The 12,795-nt window shown below is 43.5% G+C and overlaps 1 protein-coding gene across 2 annotated transcripts in view; it reads left to right on the forward strand.

The window, feature by feature from the left end:
- The window catches only part of PLAT (plasminogen activator, tissue type), a 19,902-nt gene continuing 7,107 nt past the window's right edge, over nucleotides 1-12,795 (forward strand). Inside the window, exons 1-8 of one of the 2 annotated variants that reach the window (XM_042473195.1) lie at nucleotides 1-650; nucleotides 1,772-1,883; nucleotides 8,541-8,675; nucleotides 9,957-10,011; nucleotides 10,404-10,535; nucleotides 10,634-10,747; nucleotides 11,422-11,596; nucleotides 12,193-12,284. In XM_042473195.1, coding sequence (XP_042329129.1) covers nucleotides 8,610-8,675; nucleotides 9,957-10,011; nucleotides 10,404-10,535; nucleotides 10,634-10,747; nucleotides 11,422-11,596; nucleotides 12,193-12,284 — 634 coding nt within the window. In that variant the 5' untranslated portion in view covers nucleotides 1-650; nucleotides 1,772-1,883; nucleotides 8,541-8,609. Of the gene's footprint in view, nucleotides 651-1,771; nucleotides 1,884-5,671; nucleotides 5,747-8,540; nucleotides 8,676-9,956; nucleotides 10,012-10,403; nucleotides 10,536-10,633; nucleotides 10,748-11,421; nucleotides 11,597-12,192; nucleotides 12,285-12,795 lie in introns of those variants that run through there. The other variant, XM_042473196.1, reaches the window with a different exon arrangement.

Genomic DNA, 12,795 nt, shown 5'->3' on the forward strand with positions numbered 1-12,795 from the left:
CAAGTGGCTATGTTGTGCTTCAGAGACTTTGGTACCTATTTCCCAATCCTGCTGCGAGATATGGGTTGCATCCACACTGCAGCAATAATCCAGTTTGACCCCACTTGAAGTGCCATAGGCTCAGGGCTATGCAATTCTGGGATCTCTAGTTTGGTGAGCTATTCAGCCTTCTCTGTCGAAGAGCTCTGGAGCCACAAGGACCAACTGTAAGGTGGAATGATTGCAGGAAGGATTGGGAAGGTCAGAATGATGGAAAAGCATTTGTACATTAATAATAATAATAATAATAATAATAATAATATATCTTGCCCCATCTGCACTCAGGCAAAAATAAGCGAAAGCTAAAAAAGCATCCCAGGGGATGCAGATCCCTGCAGCTCCGAGTGATGCTCCCAAGGGAGGACCTTTGGGAAGCCCTCCAGGGCAGGAGGCTGAGATGGAGGACGTGTCCGGGAAAAGGAGGACGGCTGGTCAATCATCCCTCCTCCTGCACAGAAAGAGGAGGAGAGGAGGACAAGGAGGAGAATAAGCCAGAGCACCGCCTCCCAGGCCTCCCTTTAAGTGGGATCCCAGGCTGGGAGCATCATCACAAGGGAAGGAGGCAGGCTGCCTGCAGGGCATCACGACCACAACTCACACTTCAGAAGCAGGTAACTGGGGCTCCTTCTGTAGCAGTGCACAATGCTGGGGCATGGGGGGCATTTGTAGTGTGAGATCTGCACGTTGGATCATGGGGGTTTTGTAGTTTGGAGCATGAAGGGTTTGCAGTTTGGAGCATGGGGGTTTTGTAGTTTGGAACACGAGGGGTTTGCAGTTTGGAGCATGAGGACCTTGTAGTTTGGATCATGGGGGTTTTGCAGTCTGGGATTTACAGTTTGAAGCATGAGGGTTTTATAGTTTGGAGCATCTGGGGTTTGCAGTGTGGGATTTGCAGTTTGTAGCAAGGGTTTTTTGTAGTTTGGAGCATGGGGGTTTGCAATTTTCTGACTGTTTGATGCTGTTTTAAACATTTGGAGTTTATGGCATCCCCCCTGCCAAAAAAAGGGGGGTCTATTTCCAGGCAGCCCCATTGTATTCTCTAAACCCAAGAACTATGGTCTAAGAGTGTAGTTTTAAGAGCCTTCCGTAGTGGTCAGTAGTGGCCAGAGACTGCAGGAAGGATTACAAAGGCATTTCAACCTGAGCTATTCATGAGTCTGCTGGCATTTTCTCATTCACTAAATCTGGATTAGTGCTAAATGCAAGAATTTGGTGCCTAGAAAAGGAAGAACAGAGGGATTAGAGAAAAAGATTGGAAAGTCCCAGATTTTGCTCCTGTTCTGTAAGATTTCATTTTGGAGATCTACGCACCTTTTGCTTCTCCCAGAACATTTTCTGTCAGCTCCCTTTACAATCAGAGACCCTTTTATCAGTTTATTTTAACCGTCTATAAAATTGGAAGGTGTAGTAGTTTGAGCATTGGACTAGGACACTGAGGAGACCTGGGTTCGATTCCTGGCTAGACATGGAAATCCAGTGGGTGACTATGGGCAAGTCATACTCTCTCAGCCTCAGAGGATGGCAAAGGCAAAGCCCCTCTGAAGAGACTTGCCAAGAAAACCCCATGGAAGGGTTGCCACAAGCCGCACAATATTTGTGCGCATTAGCTAGAATTGTTTCTTTCCTTTCCTGGAAACCTTCCCTGGAAAAGGCTTGGAAGAGCATGGAAAGGTAGCCATCGTTCCCAAAAGTAATACGATAACACCTTGCACTTTTTGGCTTTAATCCATAGAGTGGTGGTTCTCAACCTTTGGATCATTTTGACTTCCGACTCCCTGAATCCCTTTGGAAAGCCCAAGACACCTGGAGAACCAAAGACCCGGGAGCCGTTGCATTAGAAAACTGTAAGTTTAAGTCTAAAAACTGAAAGCTGGATAGACAACCATTTATTTCATGTAAATAAGAACAGTTGAATGATATATAGTTGAATGATGTAATGATTCTCTGAAGATGCCAGATGCCACAGATGCTGGCGAAACGTCAGGAATAAGCTCTCCTAGAACATGGCCACATCGCCCAAAAAACCCACCCAAAAACTATGAATGATATATAATTGAAATGTGACAAAGATGTTTTTGTATTTTTCTTTTTGTTCCCCTTTTACTGTTGTCCAAAAATATTAATAATAAATAAATAAATATAGGAAAGCATCTAAACCCAAATAACAATTTCTAAAGAGGGAGCTAATCTGCTGCAGCAAAAACAGCAAGGGTTCTGTATCGCTTTCCAAACATGTGCTTTCATGGCATGGACTATGCATGTTTTATTCAAGTTGCTAGTCCTTCAGAGGCCACAGGATTCTCTTGTTCCTAAATCTGAGCGTATCACAAAATACGCTCTGTTCCTAGCTATTTTACAACCTTGAAGAAGCCATCCAGAATGCAAGACAAAGATACAAAATCCAGCTTATTAACCTCCTGACGCATTTTGGAGAATTAATGAACTGTGGAAGACAAAGCGCAGACGCAGCAGATCCCAACCTCCAGCTTCTCTGATAACGGTTTTAGGAAGATTAAAACATAGAGAAGGAGCGTCGCAGGTCATGGGTTACTTTGCGTTTGATAACAATAGTTTTCTGTAAGTGCCATTCACAGAAAAAGCATTTAAAAGTGAGCAAATTAAAGTGGCTTTCTGTTTATTGGAAGGGGAAGCCAAAGTACTTGAAGTAAGCTGAGGACAATAAGCATACTTATAATATTGACAGTGTGTGTGTGTATAAAACAAAAGCTTTTAATTAATTTTAACTAACTTCCATTCTTTCCTCCCACACTCCTTGGGGATAATGGGGATTGTAGTCAGACCATGGAGGATCTACCTAGGATCTACCTATCGTATGATAGTTTCATCTTTATGACCCAGACCATCCCAGTTTGGTAGGAACTTACCCATTAATCCTCTTGTCAACCCAGTTTTGTCAGCTACTCTTACAACATCCCGGCTCTCTCTCCTCCTTCCACTTTCCCTTATTGTCCTTAGCTGACTTCAAGTACTTTGCACCATTAACTCATTGGAAAGAGAGAAGACTGAAGAGTCTTTCCCTTCCCTGTAGACTCCGCTAAAAGCAAACTGCTGCACTCTCTCTTAGCTTGCCGGATTTTTGTAATTGAAATCTTTTGTCATGTTGACCACACTTTAAAGTCACTTGGCCGTGTGTGCCCTGCTCCTAGGGCTGCAGCTTTGGAAGTTGCAAGTGAGTTTATTTCTTTTGGGGCTTCGCAGAGGCTTCGGATCAGCTTCTTCCAACCCTTTGGTCTCTTCCAACCCTCTATGAACTGGAGATGCAGCTCCCAAACTGGGTTTCTAACCCCGTAAACACATTTGTGTATTTCTCACCATGTGGATCCAATTCGATAGCTTATCTCCTTTGCACATGCTTGTTGTTCGCTGGGAACCAGGCAAAGTATCTTTTTGGTAACTAGTGGATGTTGGCATCCTGGAAGAATATTGGAAGTGATCCATAGCACGTTAGTCCCTTGGAATAATATTTGATATTCTTCCACCAAGGTGGGCATCATATGGCCCTCCAGATGCAGTGCCCAGCATTGTTCGCCAATAATTTTGCTGTCTAGGGATGATAGGCACTGTAGTTCAGCAACAGATGGAGGGCTTCATGCCTTCTGCCCTGTTCTTCATGCTTCAAGGAGTCAAGGAAATGTACAAGTGTTTTCAAACAAGTTGCACGAACCCAATGACAATTAAAATATGTGTATTTTAGTACAGACCAACATCCACATGTAAACATGGACAGCTTCTCTTTCTCTCTATTGAATGCTGACATCTTGGTGAAATTCCTTGGGAAGCAAATTCCAAATCTGGCACAGCTTTTTTTGCGCTCCTTGCAAAAAACAGCATTTTATTTACACTTTTGCTGTTTCTTCTGCCTACTTTGCTATTGTTATATGACTTCAAGGTGACTTTGGCATCTGGTGTTCCCATCCTAGGGCTTTCTTGGCGAGGTTCAGTCATTGAAAGTTTGCCATTGTCTTTGTCTGAAGCTGAGAGATTGTGACTTGTCTAAGGCTGCCTAATGGGTTTCCATAGTTGATTTGAACGCTGATCTCCCTAAGTCTGAATTGAACATTCAGAACATCCTAGAACATAATTTGGCTTCTCAGATCCAGAGATTCTTGGATGAAACTGATTGATCCATTACTATGTTGATTCAAGCTTGGTTATGGGACAAAGATAGCTTTGGTCCCTTTGGTGGATGGACTACACAGGGAACTGGACAGAGGGAATGTGTCCCTGTTGGTTCTGCTGGACCTTTCAGTCTTGACCATTGTATCTTTGTGGGCCGCCTTTCTGGGATGGGACTGGGGGCACTGGTTTGAATTGGTTCCAGACGTTCCTGGAGGGGCGAATTCAGAAGATGGTGCTAGAGGACCCAGCATTGGCCTAAGGGCAGCATACAAGTTAATTGAATAAATAAGTAAACACTATGCTACACTGATCCTTGCACAGTTGCATAGCAAAAGTAAAAAGCCCCAAAAGTAATTCCTTTACTGGAATTAGACTGCTGAAATGAAGTGATTCCCAGTCCAACTCTGCACACTGGCCCTTTGCTTACTAAGCCCTGTTTAACTGAGTTTTAGTCTGATTTGCCGTAGCAAGCCCTCACTAAATTAGCCGCAAGATGCTTTATTTTCATTTACATTTACATTCGACTCAGACCGCAAAAACCGACCATGTTCACCGAATGAATCATTACAATAGCAAATGAAATGGCAACAGTTGAAAGCACGAGAGTGTATTCCAAATTAATCAAAATGCAGTCTGGAATAGAATAAGTCTTTGAAATGCCCTTGAAGGCCGGGGAGGAGGAGGTGATGCAGACTTCCAGGGGGACATTCCAGAGGAGAAATCCATGGCACAGCATTTTACAGCAAAACCTAAAGGAGACAAAAGGTTGTGTAGGAGGCAGCATTCCAGCAGAGATGCTGGGCCTCCGCTATTCAAAGCCAAACAGTCCTCATAACTATGAAAAAGCCGTTTCCATAGTTAAACAACCTATCAGGGATGTGGTGGAGTTGCAATGCCACCTGAGTGAAATGCCCAGGTAAAAGTGGGTGAGTTTTCTTAGTGAATAATTACGTAGAGAGATCTTGTAGCACCTTTGGAGTATCTGCCAGGTGCATCTGAGGAAGTAGACTTGTCTAGGAAACCTCATACTTCCTACTTCTTTCTTTCAGTTAGTCTCAAAGGTGCTACAAGATCTGGTTGTGTACTGGTTTCCCAGACTGACATGGCTATATCTTTGAATTCTTGGTGAATAATGTTACTGCTGATATATTTTAATATTGGCCTGTTACAGACTGCCAAAATAAAGCTGCTTTGGGTCTCTTTAGAGGTATGCTATTTAAATGATGCATGCATCCTAAGAATCCGGAAGCTGCACCAAAGCTGCACTCCAGTGCTTAGGAATGGAGTGTGGCTTTGGCGCGACCTCAGGACTCTTAGGACCCATGCGTCATTTAAATAGCATACCTCCAAAGAGACCCGAAGCAACTTTATTTTGGCACTCTGTAACAGGCCATTGTTGTATCTCTACCAAGTAAATTTCATGTATATTACAATATATTATTGATTTTAATTCGTCAGCATAATAAATGCCTTCAGCTGAGGGATCTGGTCAAACGTACCCCTAACTGGGAATGAATTTGGCATTTTACTTCCTCTGCTTCTTCCTTGCAAAACAAAAAGAAGCCAGGTGAATATAAAAGCGAAAATGGCATCCTTAAGTGATGGTTGTGTGTATATATGTTTATACATTTATCCAATGCTTACAGCCAAAGAGGACACAATTAAGATCTCTCTTTAAAATAAAATGCCCCCAAAGCTATGAGGTTTTGGATAATCTGATTAACCAATAACCAGAGTTCCTTTGTAGACAGTGAGATGGAGGCAGTGGAACAAAGCAACAAAAGTCTTTCTAAATTGTAGCCCTACAAAGTCCTTGAACTCACTTCTAAAATTCCAAGAAGCATCCCAAGAGATTGGCTTCTTTCAAACTTAAACAAAACTTGACCTATATAGAAGCAGGGAACAGCTTTGACGGGAGACAAGGGATCTGACAGCTGTTGTGCCCAAAAAAGATTTTCGGATGGGTTCCAAAATTTGTTTGCCCAGAGGCAATGCTGGGACATATGCACACCATGGGAAGCAAACACTTTTCAGTTCAGTAACAGTAAGAGCTGTTGACTCTCTGTCTCCTGCACAACTGGCTCCTGCGTCAGAAGGAAACTGTCTAATACTGTGACATTACTCCATTGTTGTTGTTGTGTGCCTTCAAGTCATTTCCGACTAATGGCGACCCTAAAGCAAACCTGCCATGGGGTTTTCTTGGCAAGATTTGTTCAAAGGAGCTTTGCCATCATTGCTTTCCTCTGAGGCTGAGAGCATGCAACATGCCTAAAGTCACCCAGTGGGTTTCCATGATCAAATTGTGAATTGAACCCTGGTCTCTAGAGTTGTAGTTCAACACTCAAACCACTATGCCACACTGTTTTTCCTCACAGTGCCCCCTGACCAAGCATCATTCTGGGTCACTGTGGGAAGTTAAAAGATGAGTCAGGGTCCATGTGGACAACACTACTTGAAATCCGGCCACAATGTTCAGTGAGTCAAATGGGCCAATGGCAGACGAATGAGATAGCCTTGCATTATCGGTTTTGGAGATGGCTCTGCAGGGTCACTTTGGGCCAGTTAGTACCTAATCCACTTTACAGGGTTGTAGTGAGGATTTTTAAAAAGGGGACAACCATCATCATATACCATAGATTGATCTGCTCCACTCTGGACCCACAACATACTCCAACTCCCAGAATTCCATAGCCTTGAGCCAAGGCAATTAAAGCAGTGCCAAACCAGGTTATTCCTCCAGTGTGGACACAGCCTGAATCTTAAACTTGTGTTCAGAATGTACCTTGGTTGATGTTTCTTCCAGTCTCAATCCTGCTTTTGTTTCTGAGCAGCTGACTCATCCGTTTTTGCCATGCTCCCATCCCACCAGCATTATCTTTGCCGCTCTCATCAGCTTTCCATTAAATTGCAGTGACTAAATTCCTGTCTCTGGATGAAAGATCTTTTTTTAAAATAACAAATCTTTTCAGCTGTGGTCTGTCAAGGATCCCTGGCAGAGATTATATAAGCAGCAGTGTGCCTTATCTAACATTCATATTCAGCTTCTGGTGCAGAACCTGGAGCCAAAAAGAGATATCTATTAATAAAAGATGTCAGTGATCTCACTTAGGATGCAATCATAGAATCATGGAGGCAGAAAGGACCACAAGGGAAATCTAGTCGAACCCCATGTCATGTAGAAATGCAGAGCTAAAGCATGCTTTGGAGATGGGCATCCATCCTCTGTTTAAAGACCTTCAGTGAGGGAGAACTCACCAACTTTCAAGGCAGTCCGCTCCACTGTCAAACTGTTTTTTACAGTTTATAAGTACTTCTTAATATTCTTAATATTTAGGCTGAAGATAAGGGTGCAAACCTAAAAATCTGTCCTGGGCAGAAAGGCATAGGATCCTCTGGCAACCATAGCCATGCTTCCCCTGTTTTGGAGGCAAGGGATGGGAAATAATATATGGCAGGGTGGTAGATACCATCAGAGGCAATGTGGTGTGGCGGTTTGAGCATCAAACTATGACTCTGGAGACCAGGGTTCGAATCCAAGCTTGAAACCCACTGGGTGACCTTGGGAAAGCCACACTCTCTCAGCCTCAAAGGATGGCAATGGCAACCTCTCCTGAACAAATCTTGCCAAGAAAACCCCATAAGTTACCATAAGTTGGAAACGACTTGAAGGCACACAACAAGAAGTAGATACCCAAGAGTAAGCACCCAAAGCATTTGGTCTTTCGGATGCTTGGGTCTTCAGCTCCCAGGATTCCAGACTGTTGGCCAAGCTGGCTGGGGCTTCAGGAGTTGAAATCCAAAACACCTGGAGGAGCAGAGTTTGGGAGCCAAAGGATCTGGAATGGGTCTGCCCTTTAGGGTTGACTTAGAGGCCAAGGGAGGCTGTTGTGGCTCTGGGGAAGTGAGTCAAGGAGGTGAAAGCATCAGTGACCGAGACAAGCAGAAGGAGCCAAAGACCACAAGCCCCATTCCCAGGCCAACTAACCTACTTTCAGCAGCCAGCCAGAGGGAGGGACCGGGATGGAAACGGCAAGCCAGGGGCGACACTTGGAGACGGGGTTAAACTACTTGAGCAGATTGAGTCTTAGCTTTAAATCCACCAGTAAACATTGCTGGGCTGTAGCAGCTGCTGCTCTGCATTCAGCTCACACAAAGAGACAGATCTGTCCTCCTCTGCCATCTGTTGTGCTTCACCCTTCTGCCAAAGCTTGCAAAGCTCCTTGAAGAAGCCGGGTCAATTTGCAGGCATGCATTTGTGCTAGTGCCCAGCTCCTCCAAAGAGAGGACTTACAATATTGTAGCAGATTTCCATTAGCAGTCTTCTTCTGTTTCCCAAGTCTCTCCTCTGTTTTGCTTTTAAGGTTCTCCGTTGCTCGAAGACATCCGTCATTCAGCCTTAAAGGAATAAGTTTAAAAAGGAAGACATTAAGATGAGAATGAGGCAGCAGTTCCTCCTGGTTTTGCTTTTGGGGACAATTGCCACACTTCAGTGCAAGGTAAGAGATCAGTGGTGTGTTTGTGTGTTTACCTTGGCTTTTCCTACTAGCCACTGGCATCTCAGAAGGAAGATGCCATTTGCTTTCTAGATCCGAATCTATTAAATCTAATTACTTACAGTACTTTTTGCCACGTTCCTAGGACACAAGGGACGGAGAGACAGCCTGAGACTCCTAAGAGACTAAAAGACACAAGAGAAAGCAAAAAGAGATTAAGAGCAGGGGGGACAAAAGCAAACCTAGCCACTAGAGTCTTTCAGTATATTGCCACTACAAATTTATACCAGTATGATCCCATTTTAAATGTCATGCCTTCATCTTATGGGCTCTTTGGAGTCTGGAGAGGGACTTCAAATTCTGTGCTCAAGAGTCATAGAATCCTAGAGTTGGAAGAGACCCCAAGGGCCACCCAGTCCAGCCCTGCCATGCAGGAACTCACCATCAAAGCATCCCCAACAGATGGCCATCTAGCCTCTGTTTAAATACCTCTAAGGAAGGAGACTCCACTAGTGAATGTTGTAAAATTTCCAAGCTCTGAGCGGTGTATATGTCTCTTCAAGTTGTTGGTTGATTTATGGCAATCCCATGGGTTTCATAGGGTTTTCTTGGGTGAGGAATACTCAGGGGCGGTTTGGCCAGTTCCTTCCTCTGAACTATAGCTTGCAGCGCCTCATACTAACCTGGGCTGACCCTGCTTAGCTTCCAAGATCAGACAGGATCCAGTGCCTTTAGAGTATTTAGGCCCCTTAAGCTCTAAGTTAGCTCTATGTTTGCACTGATGTTTCTGTTTTACCCTTAAACTCTCAGGGACACTTGTTTTTTCAGGGCTGTGTCTGTTCGCCACGTGAGAATTCACGCGTTTGCAATGCTTGAGTAGATGTACAGTACTGTAAATCTATGCTCTCTCTTTTAGTTTTAAGTAACAAACAAGTAGATTAAAGAGTGCGGTTTGAGTGTTGGACATGGGACTGTGGAAGGACAGGGCTTGGATCCTCACTCAGCCGTGGAAATTCACCAGGTGAGCCACAGTCTCTCGGCCTTAGAGAAAAGTCATGGCAAATCCCCATTGAGCAGATCTTGCTAGGACAACCTTAGGACGGGGTCACCATAAGCCAGAGTCAACTTGGAGGCACAGAAAAAGTACAAGTGGATTATGTTTGAGAAGCCGAAGCCCCCGTCGTTGATTTTGCAATGGCAGTAAATCCATGGGGTTGCCACACCTCTTGCTTTTCTCTGACGGGACATTTCTTTTAATTTTTTTAAAATGTTTACTCTTGGCAGGAACTTTCTCCTCGCAGTAAACGGGGGACACGAGGAACATCGCGAGTACGAAGAGGTAAGAAGCTGAAGAGTTTATAACCTGAAGGAGATTGGGAGTTTATCCCATGAATGTCCCGGAAAAATTGCATAATTACGTGAAACAGTTTCACACAACGTCTCACAAAACTCGCCATTAAAATGATCACAAAGAAGCATTAATGTGCATCTTTTTACTTTCGTGATTTCAGCGACAATGCATTCCCAATATCGCTTTATTTGCTCAATGGCGTGTGATAATCATTTGCGCAATTGCTCACCATTTTTGCTTTCAATGCGCTTTAATCTCTCTGGTACTTAGGGGATGGAAAGTGATGCTGTGAGGTCTGTGTTCTAAGAGCTTCCTTTCTTTTTACTATTTTTATTATCCTATTATTCTATTATTTTATTATCTCTCGCCTTCGATCGTAGTCGTATGCAAAGACCAGACAACTCAGCAGATATATCCGCAGAGGGAGAGTTGGCTACGGCAAGCGAACAGGCGCATCGAATATTGTCGCTGTGAGACCAGCGGCATCTTCTGCCATGCGGTGCCTGTGGAAGGTGGGTCTAAGAGGTTGGGGGATATGGGGAAAAGGATGCTAAAGAACATGGGAAGTGGGGAAAACACCCCATAAATAATCTCATTCTTTCTCTCACAGCCTGCATGAGGCCGCGGTGCTTCAATGGAGGCCGCTGCCAACAGCCGTTGTACTCACCCAGCCTCTTCATCTGTTTGTGCCCCCCAGGCTTTGCTGGGAAACACTGTGAGATCGGTGAGTTGTTGGCATGCAACACTGTCAAGACTTAGTAATGGGTGCAACACCGGGAGAAAGTGTGTCTTTGGTTTATAGCAGGAGTGAGAATTGCAGAGCCCTCTGTTTGCATATCCGTTTTACTTATTACTTTTGTAGACGCAAAAAGTCTGGTGCACATTTTGATTTCCTCCCAGTTTAGGCCACTTTCTTATTGGACTTTATCACATGGAGGCAAATCGAAGGCAAATTGTTTAAATCCCATGCAAAAACGGGATTTTAAAAATCCACTTTTGCGGGTTGTTTTTCAGACGCAATATTCATCTGAACGCAAAGTTGGCAAAACACCCTCCTCTTCACTTTTGGGAAGTTCCCGAAAGTAAAAAGGAATGGGTTTTGTCAACTTTTGCATAATGTCACATTATGTCTCATTGATGCAAACGTCGTCTGAAAAAGTACTTGCTTTTGCAGGTAATTTCTAATTTCTGTTCAGGTAAACCCCGAACGTTGTGTGAAAAGCAACCCACTTTTGTGAGTTTTTTCACTTTAATTCAAGTTTCTGCATGAGATCCGTCTTGTGTGATAAACTCCATTGTTTCAGAAGGTTATTTAAACAAAAATTAAGGTAAAGATTAATGCCACTGTAAGGTTGAGAGAAGAGGACTGAACTAACTTGTTTGCTTCCTTTTATTCAGATACTAAAGCAATGTGTTACCAGGACATGGGAGAAACGTACAGAGGGACATGGAACATCACTGAGACTGGAGCTGAATGCTTAAACTGGAACAACAGTGCCTTAGTAAATAAGCGGCACAACGCACGCCGGTCTAATGCCATGTTGCTGGGGATTGGCAACCACAACTATTGCCGGTGAGAAAACGGACTGCTTAGACTGTCCTGACCCACTTTCTTGCCCCAGAATATTTCCTTGTATCCCAGTTTACCTTTATTTGTTTGATTCATAGCATTTATACCTTAATGTACAAACAGGAAGGCTCTTGGCATGGCTTACATACCTAGAAAAAAGACCAAGAGAGTTCTTCCTCTCAGCTTTTCTGTTTCAAGAAGATTTGAAATGCTTTGTCCAACTATGGTCCCAAACACATTGCAGAAACAACCCAGTTTGAGACCACTTTAACTGCCTTGGCTCAATGCTAAGGAATTTCTGGAAAATCTAGTTTTGTGAGACATTTAGCCTTCTCTGTCGGAGAGCTCTGGTGCCATAATAAACTGCAATCCCCAGGATTACTTAGCATTGAGCCAGGGCAGTTAAAGCGGTCTCAAACTGGATTGTTTCAACAGTGTGTTTTGGACCTACAGTATGTCTGTGAATTATTTTATAGCATAATACATTTATTTGGGCATTCCTGATGCTGAGTTTCTTCTTTTGTTTTTAAATAGGTGAGTCTGCCAAAAGAGTAATGATACAAGAATGATCACCACTGTCTTTTTCTCATCCTCTCTAGAAACCCAGATATGGACTACAAACCCTGGTGCCACATTTACAAAGAGGGAAAATATACCTGGGAGCACTGCAGCATTCCTTCCTGCTCCAACAGTAAGTTCAAGGACCAGCTTGCATTATGAAAAGGGTGGGTTGGGGCAGATTTCTGTAAATCCAGTGTTCATGTCGAAGTGAAATTTAGCCTCTTGCCCCTATTACTATCATACAAAATTTGAGCCTCAGTGTTGCCAAACTGTAAAATGGATAGAATTGAATTGAATCACAGAACTGGAAAAGACCTCAAGGGCTATCAAGTCCATCAAGACTTTATCCCCCAAATAGGTTAAAACCCCTTGTATAGCACTTTTGGAGTTCAGATTCACACTTGAAATGGATTTACTGACAGCGAGTAGCCACTCCTGTTAAAATCTTTTCTCTTATGTAGGTTTGTCCTTGGATGTAATGAGGTTCAACAGGTAAATGGGCTTGTGTCCTGCCACCAATTTTTAATTTTATGTTTTAATTTGTCAGCTGGGAAGGAAGATGAGGGAACAGTGTTCATTTCAGAGCTGTTCCTGAATTTATTTTAACAGGAGTGTCTACTTGCTCCCATATCAGTGGGAGA

The sequence above is a fragment of the Sceloporus undulatus genome, chromosome 6 (assembly GCF_019175285.1).
Source record: "Sceloporus undulatus isolate JIND9_A2432 ecotype Alabama chromosome 6, SceUnd_v1.1, whole genome shotgun sequence".
In the NCBI taxonomy this organism is placed as follows: Eukaryota; Metazoa; Chordata; class Lepidosauria; order Squamata; family Phrynosomatidae; genus Sceloporus; species Sceloporus undulatus.